At 43.9% G+C, this 24,531-nt stretch overlaps 1 protein-coding gene across 1 annotated transcript in view; it reads right to left on the bottom strand.

Moving 5' to 3' along the window:
• Positions 1 to 24,531, bottom strand: part of LOC118080233 (zinc finger protein 665-like) — a 33,524-nt gene that overhangs the window by 8,475 nt on the left and 518 nt on the right. Inside the window, exons 2-4 of the mRNA XM_060270920.1 lie at positions 23,410 to 23,524; positions 16,317 to 17,869; positions 734 to 913 (exon numbers count right to left, since the gene is read on the bottom strand). Of these exons, the coding sequence (XP_060126903.1) occupies positions 734 to 913; positions 16,317 to 17,869; positions 23,410 to 23,443 (1,767 nt within the window). The 5' untranslated portion in view covers positions 23,444 to 23,524. The remainder of the gene's footprint in view (positions 1 to 733; positions 914 to 16,316; positions 17,870 to 23,409; positions 23,525 to 24,531) is intronic.

Below are 24,531 nucleotides of genomic sequence, written 5' to 3'. Positions count from 1 at the left end.
ACATTTAAAACCCTAAACGGCTCCCGTCCATTATACCTGAAGGAGGGTCTCCATCTCTATAATTCTGCCCGGACACTGAGCTCCAGCGCAAGGGCCTTCTGGCAGTTCCATCGCTGCGAGAAGCCAAATTACAGGGAATGAGGCAGAGGGCCTTCCAGGCAGTGGTGCCTGCCCTGTGGAACGCCCTCCCACCAGATGTCAAAGAAATAAACAACTATCCGACTTTCAGAAGACATCTGAAGGCAGCTCCGTTTAGGGAAGTTTTTAATGTCTGATGTTTTATTGTGTTTTTAATATTTTCTTGAGAATCGCCCAGAGTGGCTGGGGAAACCCATCTAAATGGGCGGGGTATGAATGAACAAAACCATAATAATAATTCCTCTTGCTCATCCCTGGCTGGCAGGAGACTCTCCTGACTCCCTGTTTACTCCATGCCATTCCTCCCCATTTCCTCCCATGCGGCCTTTACTGGGCGATACTTCTGGTTTCTCTGGAGAGAGGAGCGTGAGAAAAGGCCGCAGGATGAGGCCAGAGGACGGTGAAGGCCAGCGAGCAGCGTCGCTTGGGCGTCCCTCTTCCCCTCCCAGGAGAAGACGACATTTCCCTGTCAGCTCTTAGTTCCCCCCAGGAGGGACGCGGCTCCATCCCTTTTGCGCCTCTTCCTTCCGGCGTGCCCCTCCCTCTCTCCTGCCCCCCAATTCCGCCCCTGGATCGGCCGACTCCCCCCAGTTACCCGCCTCAAGGGTGGACAGCCGCCGCTACGCCCAGCAACTCCCCGGGGAAGCGGAACAGGAAGCGGAAGCTCCTCCTCTCTCGCCAGTCTTCCCTTCCGCTCCAGGAATCGAAGCTCTGGCGCCTCTGTTAACCGCTTCGGAGCCGCGCGGCAGAGAGGGAGGAGAGGCGTCCGGCTGGTCTATGGCTGTGAAGCAGGAGGGAGAAGCCCTGCAGGATGAGGCCAGCGGCGCCCCCAGTACAGGATTCTCCCCCCACTCCTCCGCAGGTGCTCCAAGCACGATCCGAGTTCAAGAGCAGCTTTATCCTCACCTTTAGTAGTATATTTATTTATATCCCGTCTTATCCTAAGAGTCAAGGCGGCTTTTAAAGGGGTTCCCATAGTTATAAATTAAAAGGGGAGGGACTGCAAACGTTTCAAAGATCCTGGCTGAAATCAGAATTAGAAAAAAATTAAAGATGCACTTATTTTGTGAAATCAGCTGAGAAGTGAGGTCCAGCGGCTGTAAAAAGATGTCTTCCTTCAATAATAATAATAATAATAATAATAATAATTTATTATTTATACCCTGCCCAATACCTTACAGAATCTTGAGTTTGGATCGGCTATTTCGGATCAAACTGAGTCCTTTCCAAGTGTTCCTCCCCTCGCTGCACGTTTGACCTCTCAAGGTTCAGGCATGGGGAACATGTGGCTCTCTCATCAGCTGCAGCCAGTATAGTCAAGACATAGATAATTTTTTTTTTAATTAATACAAAACTTTATTATGTACAATTGATACAATCGGTACAATAAAATGAGTAATACATCTATAATGAGTACATTGTTCTTATTCCGTTCTCACCCATTAATATCCCCTTGAATCCCTCCCCCCCCTGACCCAACCATTGACTTCACAACCATGTCTAAACTCGTCCCCTTATTCCTTTTGATTGTTCTGCATACCTTACTCTTCAATTTTATAATGCTACATAATTTCTTATAAACTTTTTTGTATCCTTTTTTGCCAAATTTAATTGTTGAGGAGCCCTTTAAATATCTAAAAAATTGTATGGGATTTCTAACTTTTTTTGTAAATAATTTAGAAATGGTTTCCAATTGCTTTTTGATTCTTTATTTTTTTTTACTACTGATTTCATCATGTTTTATTGCCAAATTGTAATAATTGAGTAATTTTCCTTGCCATTCTTCTTTGCTGGGGGCACTTGCGGTTTTCCAGTTTTTTGCGATTAACATTCTCGCGGCCGCTGTCGCATAACTGACGCAGCATCTGTCACTGGGCTTGATGTTGTTGGGCATCATCCCCAAAAGGAATAATTTCGGACATTTCTTAAAAGAATACTTCAACATTTTCTTTAATCCTATATAATAATGTCCATGTTGTCCCTGCGTCCAGTTGTCCCGTGTGTCCCTGGGGTACTGCGCATGTACCCCAGAGACACGGGGATTGGACGGAGGGACAACGGCCAACCGCCACTCCGCCAACCGCCGCTCCGAAGCCCAGTCTCATGCTGGAGGTGCGCGGCGAGGCGGCGGGGGAAAGAAGCGCTCCCCCCGGCAGCCTTGCCGCGCACCTCCGGCATGGGACGGCGCTTCCTCGGCCGAAGCGGCAGCGGGCGCCGAGGGAAGCCGGTTTTGGCTTGGTGGCGGCGGGAAGAAGGGGAGGAATTCCTCCCCTTTTTCCCGCCGCCGCCAAGCCAGTCCCCGAGCCGAAGTGCGGCGCGGCGGGGGCTTTTCGCCGTTTGCCTTCCCGGAGCGAAGGGGGAGGCAAACAGCGAAAAGCACCCGCCGCGCCGCACTTCGGCTCGGGGACTGGCTTGGCGTGCGCGGCGAGGTGGCGGGGGGGGGAGGAGAAGCGCTCCTCCCCCCCGCCGCCTCGGCGCGCAGCGCCGACATGGGACGGGGCTTCGGAGACCTTCTCCGAAGCCCCGTCTCATGCGGGAGGTGCGCGGCGAGGCGGCGGGGGGGGAGAAGCGCTCCTCCCCCCCGCCGCCTCACCACGCAGCGCCAACATGGGACGGGGCTTCGGAGACCTTCTCCGAAGCCCCGTCTCATGCGGGAGGTGCCCGGCGAGGCGGCGGGGGGGGAGAAGCGCTCCTCCCCCCCGCCGCCTCGGCACGCAGCGCCGGCATGGGACGGGGCTTCGGAGACCTTCTCCGAAGCCCCGTCTCATGCAAGAGGTGTGCGGCGAGGCGGCGGGGGGGGAGAAGCGCTCCTCCCCCCCCCGCCGCCTCACCATGCAGCGCCGACATGGGACGGGGCTTCAGAGACCTTCTCCGAAGCCCCGTCTCATGCGGGAGGTGTTGGGCGAGGCGGCGGGGGGGAGAAGCGCTCCTCCCCCCCGCCGCCTCACCACGCAGCGCCGACATGGGACGGGGCTTCGGAGACCTTCTCCGAAGCCCCGTCTCATGCGGGAGGTGCCCGGCGAGGCGGGGGGGAGAAGCGCTCCTCCCCCCCCGCCGCCTCGGCACACAGCGCCGACATGGGACGGGGCTTCGGAGAAGGTCTCTGAAGCCCCGTCTCATGCGGCAGGTGCGCGGCGGGGGGGGGGGGAAGTGCTTCTCTCCCCCCCCCCGCCGCCTCGCCGCGCACCTCCCGCATGAGACGGGGCTTCGGAGACCTCCGAAACTCCGTCCCATGCCGGCGCTGCATGACAGCAGCGTTCTAGCGCCCGTTTTTAAACGGGCTGAATTCTACTAGTTCTCTATAAATCGATTCCCAATACACCCTGATTGTCTTACAGTTCCACCACATATGTATGTTAGTTCCCACTTCTTGGTTGCATTTCTAGCAGATGTTACTTGATCCCGGGTAAAATCTGGCCATTTTAATTGGTGTTATGTACCATCTGCTTTGCATTTTTAATATATTTTCTCTCAAATCATAGTTTGGTGTGAAATTGAGATCTCTTTTCCAAAGACTTTCCCAATCCTTCATTGTTATTGATTGTCCTATATCTTGACTCCATTTTATCATATATTATTTAGTCATTTCCTCCTCTGTTTTCCTTTTTAAAATGATTTGATATAAGTTTGATATAAATTTATCTTTATTTACCAATAATATTTCTTCCAATTTGGATGGTTCTTTATTAAATCCTATTTTTTTTATCAATTTGTAACCTTTGGTTAATTTGAAAATATTCTAGCCAAGTATTTAATAATCCCTTTATTTCCAAATATTCCTTTAACTGCCAATTCCCCTCTTTTTGGATTAATAACTCTTTATATGTTGGCCATTTTGGTTCCATATTCCTCCTTCTCACCGCAACTTGCGGTTTTCCAGTTTTTTGCGATTAACATTCTCGCGGCCGCTGTCGCATAACTGACGCAGCATCTGTCACTGGGCTTGATGTTGTTGGGCATCATCCCCAAAAGGAATAATTTCGGACATTTCTTAAAAGAATACTTCAACATTTTCTTTAATCCTATATAATAATGTCCATGTTGTCCCTGCGTCCAGTTGTCCCGTGTGTCCCTGGGGTACTGCGCATGTACCCCAGAGACACGGGGATTGGACGGAGGGACAACGGCCAACCGCCACTCCGCCAACCGCCGCTCCGAAGCCCAGTCTCATGCTGGAGGTGCGCGGCGAGGCGGCGGGGGAAAGAAGCGCTCCCCCCGGCAGCCTTGCCGCGCACCTCCGGCATGGGACGGCGCTTCCTCGGCCGAAGCGGCAGCGGGCGCCGAGGGAAGCCGGTTTTGGCTTGGTGGCGGCGGGAAGAAGGGGAGGAATTCCTCCCCTTTTTCCCGCCGCCGCCAAGCCAGTCCCCGAGCCGAAGTGCGGCGCGGCGGGGGCTTTTCGCCGTTTGCCTTCCCGGAGCGAAGGGGGAGGCAAACAGCGAAAAGCACCCGCCGCGCCGCACTTCGGCTCGGGGACTGGTTTGGCGTGCGCGGCGAGGTGGCGGGGGGGGGAGGAGAAGCGCTCCTCCCCCCCCGCTGCCTCGGCGCGCAGCGCCGACATGGGACGGGGCTTCGGAGACCTTCTCCGAAGCCCCGTCTCATGCGGGAGGTGCGCGGCGAGGCGGCGGGGGGGAGAAGCGCTCCTCCCCCCCGCCGCCTCACCACGCAGCGCCGACATGGGACGGGGCTTCGGAGACCTTCTCCGAAGCCCCGTCTCATGCGGGAGGTGCCCGGCGAGGCGGGGGGGAGAAGCGCTCCTCCCCCCCCCGCCGCCTCGGCACACAGCGCCGACATGGGACGGGGCTTCGGAGAAGGTCTCTGAAGCCCCGTCTCATGCGGCAGGTGCGCGGCGGGGGGGGAGAAGTGCTTCTCTCCCCCCCCCGCCGCCTCGCCGCGCACCTCCCGCATGAGACGGGGCTTCGGAGACCTCCGAAACTCCGTCCCATGCCGGCGCTGCATGACAGCAGCGTTCTAGCGCCCGTTTTTAAACGGGCTGAATTCTACTAGTTCTCTATAAATCGATTCCCAATACACCCTGATTGTCTTACAGTTCCACCACATATGTATGTTAGTTCCCACTTCTTGGTTGCATTTCCAGCAGATGTTACTTGATCCCGGGTAAAATCTGGCCATTTTAATTGGTGTTATGTACCATCTGCTTTGCATTTTTAATATATTTTCTCTCAAATCATAGTTTGGTGTGAAATTGAGATCTCTTTTCCAAAGACTTTCCCAATCCTTCATTGTTATTGATTGTCCTATATCTTGACTCCATTTTATCATATATTCTTTAGTCATTTCCTCCTCTGTTTTCCTTTTTAAAATGATTTGATATAAGTTTGATATAAATTTATCTTTATTTACCAATAATATTTCTTCCAATTTGGATGGTTCTTTATTAAATCCTATTTTTTTTATCAATTTGTAACCTTTGGTTAATTTGAAAATATTCTAGCCAAGTATTTAATAATCCCTTTATTTCCAAATATTCCTTTAACTGCCAATTCCCCTCTTTTTGGATTAATAACTCTTTATATGTTGGCCATTTTGGTTCCATATTCCTCCTTCTCACCGCAACTACCTCTAATGGTGAAATCCACCAGGGTGTATTGGGTTCGAAATATCTTCTATATTTCTGCCATGTTGAATATAACGATTTTCGAATAATATTGTACATGAAAATGTTCCTTTTATCTATTTTATCCTTTAACATATAATGATGCCAGCCGAACCCCAGCCCTTGACCCTCCAGATCTAGTAGGTCAGTGTCCTTAAGTTGAATCCATTCCTTAATCCACCATATCGCTGCCGCGTCATGGTAGCTCTCTAGATCTGGTAAGCCGTACCCACCTCTCCGTCTAAGATCTACCATGATTTTATATCTTACTCTGGGTTTCTTTCCATTCCAAACAAATTTGGCGATATCCTTTTTCCAATCTTTGAATATTTTTTTCTGGTCCCCTAATATAGGTAAATTTTGAAACAAGTAGTTCATCCTTGAGATCACACACATTTTGATTACTGAGATTCTCCCCAGTATAGACAGTTTCAACTTATTCCATACCTCTAGTTTTTGTTTAATTACTTTCCAAGTCTCCTTATAATTTTCTTGTATTAGATCAATCCCTTTTACAGTTGTTTGGATGCCCAGGTATTTTATTTTTTTTACTATTTTTAATCCAGTTTTTTCTTGAAGTTCTATTTTTTCGTTCTCCTCCAGATTTTTCACTAACAATTTTGATTTTTCGAGGTTTATTTTGAGGCCTGCTAGATCACCATATTCTCTTATTTTTTCCATTGTTGCGGGGATGCCCTCGACAGGGTCTTCAGTAGTTACTATTACATCATCGGCAAACGCTTTTACTTTAAATTTTTTCCTTCCAATTATAATTCCTTTAATTTTCTCTTCTTCTCTTATATTTTTTAATAGGATTTCTAAAGTGATTATAAAAAGAATTGGAGATAGGGGGCATCCCTGTCTGGTGCCCCTCGTAATATTAAATTTATTTGTTAATTTGCCGTTTATAGATATTCTGGCTTCTTGAGTATTATATATTGCTTTAATTGCGTTTTCCATTCCCCCCCCCTAAATTTAAACTTTCTAATGTTTTTATCATAAAAAGCCATGAAACCCTGTCAAAGGCTTTTTCCGCATCAATGGAAAGAAGGGCTGCTCTTTTGTCTCTTCTGTCCTCTAAACACTCCAAGATATTTACCACTGTCCTTATATTATCTTTGGCATATCTTCCCTTCATGAACCCTACCTGGTCTTTGTGAAAAATTTCTTCAAGAATATTATTTAATCTTTTAGCTATAATTTTAGTAAAAATTTTGTAATCACTATTTAGGAGTGAGATTGGTCTGTAGTTGCCTGGTATATCTGTGTCTGCTTGTGGCTTTGGTATTAATATTATCTGTGCTTCTTTCCACGATTGGGGAATGCTGCCTCTTTGGAGAATTAAATTCATTAGATCTTTTAACGGATTTAATAATGCTTCTTGTAATTCCTTGTAGAATTCTATTGGTAGCCCATCTGGGCCTTGGCCTTTCCTTTTTTCATATCTTTGATTACGCTTATTATTTCCGGAATTGTTATTTCATTATTTAATTGACTCAATTTTTCTTTTGAAATCTTTGGTAATTTATATTTATTTAAAAAATCATCAATTTGTTGAGGGGAAATTTCTTCTTTTTGATATAGAATTTCATAATATTTTTGAAAGATTTTTGAGATTTCCTCAGTTTTATATATGTAATTTCCTTCCGATTTAATTCTATTTATTATTTTTTCATTTCTTCTTTTTTTTATTTGCCAAGTTAATAATTTGCCATGTTTATTGGCCCATTCAAAATTTTTATATTTCCAATATTGCAATTGCCGTTCCATTTCTTGTTCCATTAAATTCTCAAATTGCGTTCTCAATATTTTGACTTCTTGTTCCAACATTTTATTATACTTTTTATATAGAAGATTTTGCTTTTTCTTTATCTCCTGCAAAAGTTTTTCTTTATTTTGTTCTCTAGATTTAGTAATTTTGGCCCCTTGTGCTATAAAATAACCCCGCATTACCGCCTTTGCTGCATCCCAGACAACTAGAGGGTCCACTCCGCTATTATTGTTGAATTTGAAATATTCCTTTAATTTCTCTACTGCTTCGTGTGCAATATTATCATTATTTAATAAAAAAACATTTAACCTCCAATATCTATCTTTCTGGTCATTTTTTAATATCATGGTAACCGGATTGTAGTCTGATAGGGTATTTGGTCCTATTTCAATTTTTTGAATCCTCATTGATAATTCTTTCGGAGTCCATATTGAATCTATTCTGCTCGCTGAATGGTGTCAAGCAGATATATGCGTATATTCTTTTTTTAACGGGTTTTTAAACCTCCATGCATCTATTAGATTTAGATTTCCCATTATCTCTGTAATTTTTTTTGGTAATTTTGTCTTCTTTGTGCCTTTCTTTACACTATTTCTGTCTATTTCTGGATCAATGACTCCGTTCAAGTCGCCAATTATTATTATTTTTTGTCCCATATAATTCATCAGGTAACTCTCTAGTTTTTTCAAGTATGCCATCTTGCTCCCATTGGGTGCATAAATACCCACCCAATACCAATGTTCTCCTTCAATCATCGTTCTTACTATTACCGTTCTACCTTCTCTATCTGACCATATCATCTCTGGGTTCCATTTATTTTTAATATAGATTACAACTCCTCTTTTTTTCTTCTTGTCAGCTGCTATAAATTCTTTTCCTAATTTTTCATTTTTCAAAACTCTCATATGCTTTTTATTTATGTGTGTCTCCTGGAGACATATGATGTCCCACTTTTTCTTCTTTAATATATGTTCCACTTTATTCCTTTTTTTTATTATTTAAACCATTCACATTCCATGAAATCACTCTAAAATTCATATTTATTAATCGTTACTTGTCACTTTGCGAAGAAAAAAAGGGGGGGGGAAGAAAGAGAAGAGGAAAAAAGAGAGAGAGAGAGAGAGAAAAAGGGTAAAGAAAAGAAGAGAGAATAGGGAGGGAAATAAGACCGAAGGAAAAAGGCAAGGTGATTACAATTGGCTCTAGAATCATTCAATTGGACTAAGCAGGATCAAGGAATTTATCTTATTCAATACATTTCATAAGAAGTGATTCTTCGCTTATTATTTCAAATGGGTGATTCTGATAACTATTATTTAGGTTACAGTGTCTCTATGCTTAAATTTTATTATCAATTCGATAGTCATTCTTTCGTTTCCCCTTCTTCCTCGTTCTCTCCATCTTCTCCCTCGTCTTCTTGTTCATCTTTACTTGGGTCATCTAGATCTTCTTCTTTATTTGAGTCCAGTCCGAGTTTTGGTTTTGATCCGCCCAGTTCATTTGAATAAGTCCTGAAAAATCTATCCGCTGAATCTGGGTTGTCAAACCTTCTCCATCTAACTTTAAAGGAGAACGCCATCCCCTCTGGATATTCCCATTTAAAAAAGATTTTTTTCGCTTTCAATGGCTTCGCTAGGAATTGGTATTTTTTCCTTTTGTGTACCAGCCGTGGTGGAATTTCTTTCAGGACGATGATTTCCGTCTCTTCCATTATCAATTTCTTTTTTCCTTTGAGTTTTATGACCTTATTTCTTAACCACATCGATGTGAAAGTTACCAGGCAGTCCCCTGGCCAGTTGTTGGCTTTGGCCTTTTTAGAATTAACTCTGAAAACTTCCTCTATGTTTGTTTCAATCTCCTGTTCATCCAGTTCTGTCCATTCTGCTAGTGCGCTTATTATTCTCTTCTCTATATCTTCATTTGCAGTCTCTGGTATATTCCGGAACCTCAGGATCTTCTCTCTCATTTTCATCTGCATCATTGCGAGGGCATCCTGTGATGCTTCTAATGCAGCTTGTTGTTCTTCTATATCTTTCTTCATTTTATCGGTTTCTTTTTCCCCCTCTCTCTTTTCCTTTGCCATGTTTTTCAATGCTGTTTCTAATGCCAAGTTCTTATTCTGTAATTCTTGAATTAATTCCATTGCCTTATCCGTTTTTTCTTTGGTATTGTATAATTGCTCTTTTATTTCTTGTCTGTCTGTTTCACATGTAGTCATCTTCTCTTCCATGTTCTCCACCTTGCCCTCTATGCTTTTAATTCTTTCATTCATTTCTTTTTTTATCTCTGAGAGGTCTTGTTTGATTTTTCCTATATCATTTTTAAAGTATTGCTTTATCTCTCCTATATCAGATTTAAGGCTTAAAATTAATTATTTGAGGTCCAGTTCATGATCTGCATTTGATGTTCTTCTCTGTTGCCCATTTCCTAGGTTTAATTTCTTTTGTTTGTCCATTTTAGCTATTGATGTGCAATTTCTTGTTTGTCCAGAGGGTGTCACTCTTTACTTGCTTTCTATTAAACAATGTTCTTAGAGCATTTGTTATCTTTGTATCCACTTGGTGTCACTGTGTTACTATCCTGGTTACTCTTTCACTGTTTCCTAGGACCTCTTTGGACTCTTTGTTTTACCCTATCGTCACTTCTGGCTTCTTTGTAGCCTCGCCTGCTTAGTCCTTAATTTGATTAAAACGCCGTCGCCATTTTATTTTCACTTCATCTTAATTTTCCTAGCCTTCACTGTGGGTGTAAATGTACCCTTTGTTGAGAAAATTTCTCTCCACGTAGTGTCTGTTAAAAAGTTAGATTTATCTTTCCTCCTTTAGCACGGATTTTTATTTCTTGTTGATTCATCGGGCTCTTTGATATTGTATGCAGACTCCCCCGAGTCGGAGTTTAGATGGTTCCTCTGTTTTATTTTCTTTATTTTAATTCCCCAGCATAAGCACTGCTTAGGTTGCCCCTGACGGCGGCTTTTGCAATGTGCTACTGTCCTTATATAATCCTTCCCTCTCCCCACTTATCCCTTATCTTTATCTTCCGGCTTTAAAGTCCAAATTAGTGGGGGGGACTCCTCGGCGCTTCTTTACTTCCTTTTACTTTTTAACGCCCGGGGTTGTTGTTTTAAAAGGGTTTAATTAAAAGGAGCTTTACCGTCTATGAACGCGTCGGGTTTCGGCTTCGCGGGCTGTATTGAATACGTTCTCCGTCGCAGCGCCCAGCTTCTCCCCCTCCTTCAGCTTTTCACGAAGGTTTCCGGGAGAACCTTTAGGGAACAGCCGACTTCTCAGAAGGGGATCGCCTCCCCGACCTTTTCTGGGGGTCGCTCAGCCTTGCGAACCCCCCTTTCACCCAGCTTTTTAGATCGGAGCTGCAGAGCTCCGCTTTTTTGCCCGATCGCGATCCGCGGCCAGAACCGGAAGTCAAGACATAGATAATTTTTTATTGATTTTATCCGATAGACAGATGTTTATATATGAAATCACAAGATAAAGGAGGATACACAGATATCAGAGTCCATTCTAACTGTTATTTTTCAGAGAGTTCATCTAAAGTGGCTGGGAGTTCCAAAAGTAGGCTATGGAGGCCTCTTTCATTTGGTATATATTGCTCCATGGACTTGCACCCAGACCTTGCAAGAGTCATCTGAGGCCCAAAGTGGTGGCTCAAGTGGTGCTTGTGGAATCCTCTCCCCAGGGAGACTCGCCAGGCGCCATCTTTATCTATTTTAGGTTCCCATTTCACCTAGGGTTATGATGACAGTCAACCTGAGGGGCTTTTAAGTACTTGTGGGCTCTTCTAGCGAGGCAGTTTCCTTGTGTACAGTGGTACCTCTACTTACGAATTTAATGTGTTCCGAATGCACATTTGTAAGTCGGAAAAATTTGTAAGTCGAATCCCATAGGGAGAAAAAATTCGTAAGTAGAAGCAGCCCTATCTAAAAATTTGTAAGTAGAAAAAAATCCTATCTAAACTGCATCTAAGATGGCGGACGGAGCTCCATTCGTAAGTAGAAACATTTGTAAGTAGAGTTATTCATAAGTAGAGGTACCACTGTATTCGTACAGATGTGTTTCATACGTTCCCATCAGTTTGATGGTTGTAAGTGGTATTGATGTTTATGCAGTGTTCTAAGTCACCTTGAATCGCTTTTGTGAGCAAAGTGACTAATTAATACGAATAATGGTGATGGTGATAGAGATGTAAAATTTCCAGCAATTCTGAAGCCACGGGGGGGGGGGGGAATGTTTCCTCCCCGTTTCTTTCCGGGGTGGGGTGTGTGTGGAAATCTTGGAAAAATTGAAAGAAAAAACAAGTTTAGTGTGGAGTAGTTTTACAAATAACGTGAAACACCGTGTAGATAATATATGAAAATGTGAATGTCCACAAGGGGCTTTTGAGCCATGTGATAATAAAATCACTTTATAAGATCTGGATTAAATACAAAGAATTACTGGAGCCAAAGATACCATTGTGGACCTCACCCACAGAAGCCATAGCAGTTAAAAGGAGGAATATGAAAGGAAGTGGCCCACGTACCGATTGTTACTAGAACTGGATAAAGATGAGCCAACTTTGAAGAAATATGATGAAATCAAAAGCCATCTGTCAGATTGGCCCCAATATTTTCAGTTAAACCAAAGATTGTGTACAGATAAGAAGGTCTTGCAAAAGAAACACCCAAATTCTAAGAAGACTTAACTCACAATAAAGGAAAACACATTTCACAAATTTATGACGGTTTATTAGAATGGGAAGTAAAAAACGAACAAGTTAAAGTAGTAATGGTAAGGTGGGCACAGGACCTTGGATATAATATCTACATGGAACAATGGGAAAGATTGTGGAGGACAGATATTAAATTCACAACATGCTACAACCTTAGGGAAAACACTATGAAGATGCTATACAGATGGCACCACACCCCTTTAAAACTCGCTAAAATGTATAAAGGCAGGTCGCCAACATGCTGGAGATGCAAAAAGGACATAGGATCTTATTTTCATATGTGGTGGAACTGTGTTTACATTTTTAAAAAGACCAGAAATCTTCATATTAGGTATATTACCAATAGAATTTTAAGAAAAATTTAAGACCATTGTTTATGCAATCACGGCAGCCAGAATAATAGTGGCAAGAAACTGAAAAAATGAAATCCTACCAACGAAAACAGAGTGGCAGACTCTTATGATAGAATACCTGCAACTAGCAAAACTGATGGGAAGAATCAGAGGAGTGTTAAACCAGAAAGAATACGGAGAATGGAAAACATTTAAAGAATATCTAAAATCCTATTGTACAAACAACAATATACTTGTAGAACTAGATTGATGCTTGTAAGTAAAAAGTGTATTAGATATCATAATGGATACACACACACACTCACACACACACACGAAATAACGTAAAGCTGTGCAAGAAAATATAGATAATATAAGCAGTATAATGAGAATGATCGGACGTTTTACATTTTAAAATGCTAGCAGTATTTAATTGTATATTGTATTTTTTCTGTTACTCTATTCTTTTCTAAAATTGTATTGTTTTTGCTTTGTATGATTTGTTTTCTACCGTATGTATATATGTCTATGTGGGAAATTAATAAAGATTTTTTAAAAAGGAACACAGTGTAGATAAAAAGTATTATGCTTACAATAAAACAACACCCTTAGCACCAACAGCAAATAATGTTAAGGTTTATTTTATCTCATTTTCTGAACTACTGCTATCGTTTTCCATTTCTTCTTCCTTTTCCTTTTTGTCATTTTTCTCATGGACTTCTAAAAAACAGCTTTGCGGGTAAATGGGGAAAAAACTGGTCCCCCACCCAATTTTCCCAGTGGACGTGGCAGTGTTCCTTGTAGCCTCCTGCACATGGAATGGATCCGACTGCTCCTACTTGGGGAGGCTGTTCTACTGCCACCGAGGGCTAAGCTTATTTTCAGAGGACTTTTCACGAAGCGGAGGAACGTTTTCTCTTCTCCCGGCAGACGCTCTCTCACGTGGCCTTATATAGGTGAAATGTTCTGGCCCACATTTCTCCACCTCCTTGATATTTGCTAGTTGACCAAGTAATTCTAACCTACCCGTACTACATTCAGAATGAGTTATCTGCCACCGGTGCTCTAGCTATCTCAGCAACTACTTCATTGCCCTCAGATCCATGGAAAACCACGGGGCTGTCCGGGCCCCATGCAATCGGAGAGGGTGCTTCGGAGCCAAACAGTCATTAGCCCTGGTTAACTCCACATTCCAGTGGGCCACCAGGGAAAAGCTGAAAGGCCATCAACATGGGATAAAGCATACCCTACCACTCTCTGGAAACCATTCGGATCCATTAAGTGACGGGGGTGGACCATCCAAATCCGTCCCACCTCCCTGCAAAGGGGAAGGGTCGCGGATAAGTCCAGTTGCACCAGGAAGGGATCTGACCATGGCAGTTCTTTTGTTTTGATTTTACAGTCAGATCACCAACATCCATAGAGGTGAACACCAGGTCTAAGGCATGTCCGTGGCTATGAGTTGGGCCAGACATATTCAGAGACAGCCCCGTGGAGACCGTGCTTTCCACAAAGTCCCGAGCGGCCCCTTCTAAGGTCATGTCGGCGTGGATATCAAAATACCCTGGGACAACCAAACTTGGTGTCTACAGAAGCACATCTGCCACAACCTGAAGCAGCTCGGGCAGGGAATCCTTGGTGCAGCGGGGAGGTCGGTACACCAAAAGGAATCCGGTATGACCCCTATTGCCCAACTTCCAGAACATGCAATCAGAGAACTGGGTCTTCCCAATAGGACGCCTGGTGCAAACTAATAACTTCCTAAAAATTACTGCAACAACCCCCTTCCCGTCCACAAGGCCTGGGTTGCTATGTGTAAGAGAAACCTGGTGGACAAGCAGTGGCAAGGACAGGCCCATCTGCTTCATCCAACCAAGTCTCTGTTACACATGCCAGGTCAAGTCCTCCATCCACAATCAAATCATGGGTGGCAGTGGTCTTATGAATCACTGACCTGGCATTGCACAGCAGCACCTTCAGGTCATGTGGGTTTCCCTTGCCGATTCCTGTATCCGTCCGGTCAAGACCAGACCCGGAGGCAGCGATAGTCCTCAAACAACAACTGAAGCTGCCTCCTTGGTAATGACATGGTCTGGTCTTAGCATAACTCCTCCTCCTGCCCATGATCACGGAGATCGGTTGTCCCAGTGCATCCCCCCTCTGTGGAACTTGCCCGTCATTTTGTTGGCTGGGACCCACTCCCAGGCAGCCCTGACCCCTCCCCTTAAGAACAGAATAAAACCTATTAATAACAACAACAATATCCCCCCCACATATATTCAGTAAAATAGAAACACCGTCACCCAAACTCACCCCCACCCACCTTTCCCCCATCTCCCTCTTTCCCCCCTTTCCTTCCCAATGTTCCCAATGTCTCAACAAATGAAACTGATCTGTAAAAATGTTATGAGACATTGCACATATTTCTGTAAACCAAGAAAATAATAACAACAAAAAACAAAAAACATAAACATACCAAAATTAAACAAATTCCTAAACCCAACTAAACATCCATCCCACCCCCACCCCAAGAAGAATTTAAAAAGGTAAAAAATAAAATTTCAAAACATTTTAAAAAGAACTCTGCACTCTTCTGAGTTCTCCTGGGCAGCAACAGCAGGAGCAGCAGCTGTCCTTATGAGGCCTGTCGGGCCCCGCCCTGGCCAGGTGGTGAGAGGCAGGGATAGGACCTGCAGGCACTCACAGCAGTGGAGTCCTCCTGGGCAGTTGATTATCCGCATCAGGTATCTTACATAACAAATCAATAAACTTGGTTCAGAATAGAGAAAGCCTATTGGTAGAGATCTACTGGTTAGTTACAGCATACAAAAAGATGCCGTTCTGCAAGAATTTTTTATAGCGTCCCTCCAAATATTCTGAGAACATAGTCTGAAAAGTCACAAATGCTTGACTAGAGGAACAGATTGGTAAATGAGAGAGGAAATTCTCAAGTCCTTGTCTTATTTTTATTAACTACCAATGTGGAACAGTGTTCGAAATTAGCCAGGTGCCAGACACATTTTGCACCCGGGTAGTGTCGACTTTTATATGCCTTTTGTCTTTGTCCATGGAGTTTTCTTGGCAGGGATACTGGAGTGGCTTGCAAGTTCCTTCTCCAGGTGGATCACGTTTAGTCAAAACTCTCCACTATGACCTGTCCATCTTGGGTGGCCCTGCATGGCATAGCTCATAGCTTCTCTGAGTTATTCAAGCCCCTTCGCCACGACAAGGCATTGATCCATGAAGGACAGATCGTGAAGCTGAGGCTCCAATACTTTGGCCACCTCATGAGAAGAGAAAAATCATTGGAAAAGACCCTGATGTTGGGAAAGATTGAGGGCACTAGGAGAAGGGGACGACAGAGGACGAGATGGTTGGACAGTGTTCTCGAAGCTATGAACATGAGTTTGACCAAACTGCGGGAGGCAGTGCAAGACAGGAGTGCCTGGCGTGCTATGGTCCATGGGGTCACGAAGAGTCGGACACGACTAAACGACTAAACAACAACAAGTGTCGACTTATCACTAGACAGCTGTTGCAACTGAAGCTCTTTCCACACTCCAAAAATGTATATGGTTTGTCCCCTGTACCAGTTCTTTCATGCACAGTAACCACTGTAACTGAAGCTCTTTCCACACATCAACTTTCATAGGATTACTCCCCTGAATGAGTTATCCGGTGTCGAGAAAGGCGTTTACTGTGGCGGTAGCTCTTTCCACACTCCAAACATTCATATGGTTTGTCCCGTGTGAGTTCTTTGATGGATAGTAAGGGTACGACCTTCACAGAAACTCTTTCCACACTCCAAGCATTTATAAGGTTTCTCCCCTGTATGAGTTCTTTGATGCAGATTAAGGGAGGCACTCTGACTGAAGCTCTTTCCACACTCCATACATTTAAATGGTTTCTCCCCTGTGTGAGTTCTTTGATGTTTAGTAAGGGTACTACTGTCGCAGAAACCCTTTCCACACTCCCAGCATTTATAAGGTTTCTCCCCTGTATGAGTTCTTAGATGCACGATAAGGTGGCTACGGAACCTACATCTCTTTCCACACTCCCAGCATTTATATGGTTTCTCCCCTGTATGAGTTATTTGATGCACGGTAAGGTGGCTAATTTGACCAAACCTCTTTCCGCACTCCAGGCATTCGTGTGGTTTGTTCCCTGTACGAGATGTCTGATGTCTGTTAAGGTGAGCATTAAGGGCTCCACTCTGACTGAAGGCCTTTCCACACTCCATGCATTTATACGGTTTCTCCCCTGTATGAGTTATCTGATGTCTAATTAAGTTGTTACTGTAACGGAAGCTCTTTCCACACTCAATGCACTTATGTGGTTTTTCCCCTGTGTGAGTTCTTTGATGTTTAGTAAGGGTACTACTGTCACAGAAACCCTTTCCACACTCCCAGCATTGATAAGGTTTCTCCCCTGTATGAGTTATTTGATGTCCAGTTAAGTTGTTTCTGTAACTGAAGCTTTTTCCATACTCTATGCATTTATATGGCTTGTCCCCTGTATGAATTCTCTTATGTGCATGAAAGGTGCTATAGTCACTGAAGCTTTTACTACACTCCATGCATTTATACGGTTTCTCCCCTGTATGAGTTATCTGATGTCTAATTAAGTGGTTACTGTGACTGAAGCTCTTTCCACACTCAATGCACTTATGTGGTTTTTCCCCTGTGTGAGTTCTTTGATGTCTTTTAAGGTAAACATTGCAGTTGAAGCTCTTTCCACACTCAATGCACTTATGTGGTTTTTCCCCTGTGTGAGTTCTATGATGCACGTTAAGGTACCTTCTGCAATTGAAGCTCTTTCCACACTCCCTGCACTTATAAGGTTTCTCCCTTGTATGAGTTATCTGATGTCTAGTAAGGTGGCGTCTGCAACTGAAGCTCTTTACACACTCCCTGCACTTATAAGGTTTCTCCCTTGTATGAGTTATCTGATGTCTATTAAGGTTACTTCTGCAAATGAAGCTCTTTCCACACTCCATGCATTTATAAGGTTTTTCACCTGAGTGTACTCTTTGATGTATAGTAAGAGTTGAGCGACTACAGAATCTCTTTCCGCACGTAGTACATTCATGTTTTTCCCCCACTCTGTTAATTAGATTTTCATCTACTTGAGAAGCACTGTGTTTATCCCTTGGCTTCACTGTTTCTCTCCCCTCTTGTTTGTTGGCTCCATCTTGAATCCCCAACTTCCTTTCCTTTCCTTGTTCCTCGGCTCTTTCTGGCCAGACTTCTGATGGTTCCTCCTCATCCAGGATCCCCCAAACATCTCCTGATGGAATAAAAATTTAAAAATTTAAGGTTGATGTAGCTTTTTCATTATCAAAACTCAAGGCCTGGCAGTATGTTAAAAGACTATTGGAGGGTGAAACATCACCCCAAAGACGTTTTACATAAAAGGTGTTATACCTGGTTTTAAAAAAGCACCACCATTTAATCAATAATTATGAATATCTAAACTATGGAGCCCAGGGCTTGCCGATCAGAAGGTCAGCGGTTCAAATTCTCGTGACGGGGTGAGCTCCCGTTGCTCGGTCCCTGCTCCTGCCCACCTAGCAGTTCAAAAGCACGTCAAAGTGCAAGTAGATAAATAGGTACTGCTCCGGCAGGAAGCTAAATGGCGTTTCCGTGCGCTGCTCGGCTTAGCCATGCTGGCCACAGCAGTACATGTGAAAAGAATCTAGGAGTCTTGGTAGACCACAAACTTAACATGAGTCAACAGTGTGATGCAGCAGCTAAAAAAGCCAATGCAATTCTGGGCTGCATCAATAGGAGTATAGCATCTAGAATAAGGGAAGTAATAGTACCACTGTATTCTGCCATGTTCAAATATATAAAAGGATGTCATATAGAAGAGGGTGAAAGGTTGTTTTCTGCTGCTCCAGAGAAGCGGACACGGAACAATGGATTCAAGCTAGAAAAAATAAGATTCCACCTAAACATTAGGAAGAAGCTCCTGACAGTAAGAGCTGTTCGACAGTGGAATTTGCTGCCAAGGAGTGGGGTGGAGTCTCCTTCTTTGGAGGTCTGTAAGCGGAGGCTTGACAGCCATCTGTCAGGAATGCCTTGATGGTGTTTCCTGCTTGGCAGGGGGTTGGACTGGGTGGCCCTTGTGGTCTCTTCCAACTCTATGATTGTATGATCCTATGACCCGGAAGTTGTACGCAGGCTCCCTCGGCCAATAATGCAAGATGAGCGCCGCAACCCCCAAGTCGTCCACAACTGGACTTAACGGTCAGGGTTCCCTTTACGTTTACCAGGCCGCCCCCTGACGGGGGATTTACCTTTACCTTTACCAGGCCCCTTTACTTTACCTTTACCTTTACCAGGTCCCTTTACTTTACCTTTACCTTTACCTTTACCAGGTCCCTTTACCTTTACCAGGCCGCCCCCTGACCATTGATAATACAGCATCTCAACTCAGAGTGATTTGAAATGTCTGGATCTGCAGAGCTTGTTGAAAAACCAAAATAAATAATAATAGGCAGACCAGGTTGATGGACAATGCTGAAAGGGCAAAATTAACTGGGAAGTTCATAAATCAAGAGGAAAAGACCTTTAAAAAATAATGGGGAAGTTTACAATTTATTTACAAGACCATTGTAAGCAGATTAGAACATTAGCAGGATTTTAACCACGCTTGCAAATGAACGGAAAGTATGGATAATTTGGAAGGATAAAATCTGGATAGTATTGATATCCAGTTGTAAATACTATCACTAGGACCCATGGGAGGGATGAGGGAAAGCCAGAGTATTCTCAATATTTCGATCTTGAATTTTTTGTTGTTGTATGTTTATATATTTTAAAATAAAATATAAGATCAAAAAATGAATAACAACAACAGTATTTATATATACTGTATTTACAACATATATAAAAATGCAACCAAACACCAAACATTAAAAAACCATGTATATCCTATAGATGCCCCTTCATGGATCAATGCCTTGTCGTGGCGAAGGGGCTTGAATAACTCAGAGAAGCTATGAGCTATGCCATGCAGGGCCACCCAAGATGGACAGGTCATAGTGGAGAGTTTTGACTAAACGTGATCCACCTGGAGAAGGAACTGGCAAGCCACTCCAGTATCCCTGCCAAGAAAACTCCATGGACAAAGACAACAGGCATATAAAAGTTATGACGCTGGAAGATGAGCCCCTCAGGTCGGAAGGCGTCCAACATGCTACTGAGGAAGAGCGGAGGACAAGTACAAGTAGATTCAGAGCTGATGAAGCGGCTGGGCCAAAGCCGAAAGGACGCTCAGTTGCGGATATGCCTGGAAGCGAAAGGAAAGTCCGATGCTGTAAAGAAAAATATTGCATAGGAACCTGGAATGTAAGAACCATGAATAGAGGTAAGCTGGATGTGGTCAAAAATGAGATGACAAGAATAAATATCGACATCCTGGGCATCAGTGAACTAAAATGGAAGGGAATGGGTGAATTCAGTTCGGGTGACTATCATATCTACTACTGTGGGCAAGAATCCTGTAGAAGAAATGGAGTGGCCCTCATAGTCAACAAAAGAGTGGCAAAAGCTGTAATGGGATGCAATCTCAAAAATGACAGAATGATCTCGATACGAATCCAAGGCAGACCTTTTAACATCACAGTAATCCAAGTTTATGCACCAACTACCGGTGCTGAAGAAAGTGAAATTGACCAATTCTATGAAGACCTACAACACCTTCTAGAAATGACACCAAAGAAGGATGTTCTTCTCATTACAGGGGATTGGAATGCTAAAGTAGGGAATCAAGAGATAAAAGGAACAACTGGCAAGTTTGGCCTTGGAGTTCAAAACGAAGCAGGGCAAAGGCTAATAGAGTTCTGTCAAGAGAACAAGCTGGTCATCACAAACACTCTTTTCCAACAACACAAGAGACGACTCTACACATGGATATCACCAAATGGGCAGCATCGAAATCAGATTGATTATATTCTCTGCAGCCAAAGATGGAGAAGCTCTATACAGTCAGCAAAAACAAGACCTGGAGCTGACTGTAACTCAGATCATCAGCTTCTTATAGCAAAATTCCAGCTTAAACTGAAGAAAGTAGGAAAAACCACTGGGCCAGTAAGATACAATCTGAATCAAATCCCTTATGAATACACAGTGGAAGTGAGGAACAGGTTTAAGGATTTAGATTTGGTGGACAGAGTGCCTGAAGAACTATGGATGGAGGCTCGTAACATTATACAGGAGGCAGCAACGAAAACCATCCCAAGGAAAAGGAAATGCAAGAAGGCAAAATGGCTGTCCAACGAGGCCTTACGAATAGCGGAGGAGAGGAGGCAAGCAAAATGCAAGGGAGATAGGGAAAGATACAGGAAACTGAATGCAGATTTCCAAAAAACAGCAAGGAGAGATAAGAGGGTCTTCTTAAATGAGCAATGCAAAGAAATAGAGGAAAACAATAGAATGGGGAAAACCAGAGATCTGTTCAAGAAAATTGGAGATATGAAAGGAACATTTCGTACAAAGATTACCATAATCAAGGACAAAAGTGGTAAGGACCTAACAGAAGCAGAAGACATCAAGAAGAGGTGGCAAGAATACACAGAGGAATTATACCAGAAAGATATGGAGGTCTCGTACACCCCAGGTAGTGTGGTTGCTGACCTTGAGCCAGACATCTTGGAGAGTGAAGTCAAATGGGCCTTAGAAAGCACTGCTAATAACAAAGCCAGTGGAAGTGATGATATTCCAGCTGAACTATTTAAAATTTTAAAAGATGATGCTGTTAAGGTGCTACACCCAATATGCCAGCAAGTTTGGAAAACTCAGCAATGGCCAGAGGATTGGAGAAGATCAGTCTACATCCCAATTCCAAAGAAGGGCAGTGCCAAAGAATGCTCCAACTACCGCACAATTGCGCTCATTTCACACGCCAGCAAGGTTATGCTTAAAATTCTACAAGGCAGGCTTAGGCAGTATGTGGACCGAGAACTCCCAGAAGTGCAAGCTGGATTTCGAAAGGGCAGAGGAACCAGAGACCAAATAGCAAACATGCGCTGGATTATGGAGAAAGCTAGAGAGTTCCAGAAAAACGTCTACTTCTGCTTCATTGACTATGCAAAAGCCTTTGACTGTGTCGACCACAGCAAACTATGGCAAGTTCTTAAAGAAATGGGAGTGCCTGATCACCTCATCTGTCTCCTGAGAAATCTCTATGTGGGACAAGAAGCTACAGTTAGAACTGGATATGGAACAACTGATTGGTTCAAAATTGGGAAAGGAGTACGACAAGGTTGTATATTGTCTCCCTGCTTATTTAACTTATATGCAGAATTCATCATGCGAAAGGCTGGACTAGATGAATCCCAAGCAGGAATTAAGATTGCCGGAAGAAATATCAACAACCTCAGATATGCAGATGACACAACCTTGATGGCAGAAAGTGAGGAGGAATTAAAGAACCTTTTAATGAGGGTGAAAGAGGAGAGCGCAAAATATGGTCTGAAGCTCAACATCAAAAAAACCAAGATCATGGCCACTGGTCCCATCACCTCCTGGCAAATAGAAGGGGAAGAAATGGAGGCAGTGAGAGATTTTACTTTCTTGGGCTCCTTGATCACTGCAGATGGTGACAGCAGTCACGAAATTAAAAGACGCCTGCTTCTTGGGAGAAAAGCAATGACAAACCTAGACAGCATCTTAAAAAGCAGAGACATCACCTTGCCGACAAAGGTCCGTATAGTTAAAGCTATGGTTTTCCCAGTAGTGATGTATGGAAGTGAGAGCTGGACCATAAAGAAGGCTGATCGCCGAAGAATTGATGCTTTTGAATTATGGTGCTGGAGGAGACTCTTGAGAGTCCCATGGACTGCTAGAAGATCAAACCTATCAATTCTTAAGGAAATCAGCCCTGAGTGCTCCCTGGAAGGACAGATCGTGAAGCTGAGGCTCCAATACTTTGGCCACCTCATGAGAAGAGAAGAATCCTTGGAAAAGACCCTGATGTTGGGAAAGATTGAGGGCACTAGGAGAAGGGGACGACAGAGGACAAGATGGTTGGACAGTGTTCTCGAAGCTACGAACATGAGTTTGACCAAACTACGGGAGGCAGTGCAAGACAGGAGTGCCTGGCGTGCTATGGTCCATGGGGTCACGAAGAGTCGGACACGACTAAACGACTAAACAACAACAACAACATCCTATAGATGCAACAAACAAACCAATACATCAATAGAAATCCATAACAACAACAATTTAACTGTATCTCTCTCTCCTGGGAGGAATAATCAAGTATCCCACAAATGAGGATCCCCCACAGAAAATAGTGTTTTTAGTATGCTTTCCCTACCATTCTCCACGCTAGATTGCCACAATGCATTATACTTCAGGATGCGATGGTTCAGAAACTACAGAGTGCTGACCGTTGCAACATGCTCTGAGCATATGAAACCTTTTCTGGGTGACTGTCTTCAACTCAAGGTGCTGATTTTGACCTATGCAGCTCAATGACTGCTTCTCATGAATCCACCCAGAGCATGCATTCATCATCTGAGGTCCTTCTCACAGTGCCATCCCCAATTGAGGTGCAAAGAAAGATAATACAAGAATGGGTCTTTTAGTGGTGGCTCCCCACCTAAAGAATAGTCTCCCCAAGGGAGGCAACCCAGAAGCCATCACTGGCTAATTGTAGCAGAGAAGCAACAATATTTATTTTCAGTCAGGCTTCTGGCCTTTAACTTGGGACTAATACAGGCACTGCGACGTCCTTTAGCGAGCTGATGGAAGGCACTACAAGCCACTGAGGAATCCATACCTATCATAACTATTGACGAAGGCGAAAAGGATCCTTACCCTGAGAGGTCACCATCTCATGAACCTCCACCATGACTTCCTTGTACAGAGCTCTCTGTAGGGCCCAGTTGTCCTCAGTGAAATGCAAGGACACCTCCTCAAAGCTCACTGATCCCTGGAAGGACAAAACAAATGCCTTCCGTAAAGACATTCAAAAACAAGGTATGGAAACCATCTCCCCTCTGCTCCCACTCCAATGATAGATGAGGCAACTGGAGATTTTACCTTCAGTGTTTGTTTGTTTGTTTGTTTGTTTGTTAATAAGACGTGAAAATCTGGATAACTAAATTTAAGACTGGGGAAAATGAGTGTTTTGACCCATGCCATACTCCCTCCTTCCTCCCCTTTCTTAGGTGTGTAAAGACCAAACATGCTGCCCAGCAGGCAAAATTGGAAGTGGAGAGGGATGATTTTTTCAAAGATGGCTTTATGCATACCAGTTTCTAAATTGGTTTGTGAACTTTAGTTGTGTTCTAGCGACCATTCGATTACTGTGCCACTTGGGAGACCTTTTCAATCAGATGGCCAGTTATATCCTATGGGGCCCTCCTTTTTTAATGATATATTTTTAGTACATACATTTTGCAGAGGAGCAGTTTGTGCTGTGTTTAAGTTTTTCTCATGGTTTAATTTGCAGTGGACATATGTGGCCTTTGATACAAAAAAAGCCAGAGACTTAATGGAGGAGGATCATCTCCTGCCATTGTCTGCAGCTCCTTCTGCACTCTAGGTGACTTGGAAACTAGAACTAATCCAGAATGCAGCAGCTAGACTGGTAACTGGGAGCGGCCACCAAGACCACATAAGACCTGAAAGACCTACATTGGCTCCCAGTACTTTTCTGAGCACAATTCAAAGTGTGGGTGCTGACCTTTAAAGCCCTAAACGGCCTCAGCTTAGTATACCTGAAAGAGCATCTCCACCCCCATCATTCACTGAGGTCCAGCTCTGAGGGCCTTCTAGAGGTTCCCTAGTTGCGAGAAGCCAAATTACAGGGAATCAGGCAGAGGGCCTTCTAGGGGTAGTGGTGGCCGCCCTGTGGAACACCCTCCCATCAGATGTCAAAGAAACAACTATCTGACTTTCAGAAGACATCTGAAGGCAGTCCTGTTTAGGGAAGTT

The sequence above is a fragment of the Zootoca vivipara genome, chromosome 2, assembly GCF_963506605.1.
Source record: "Zootoca vivipara chromosome 2, rZooViv1.1, whole genome shotgun sequence".
NCBI classification, from domain to species: Eukaryota; Metazoa; Chordata; class Lepidosauria; order Squamata; family Lacertidae; genus Zootoca; species Zootoca vivipara.
This window is presented reverse-complemented; position numbering and strand designations above follow the sequence as displayed.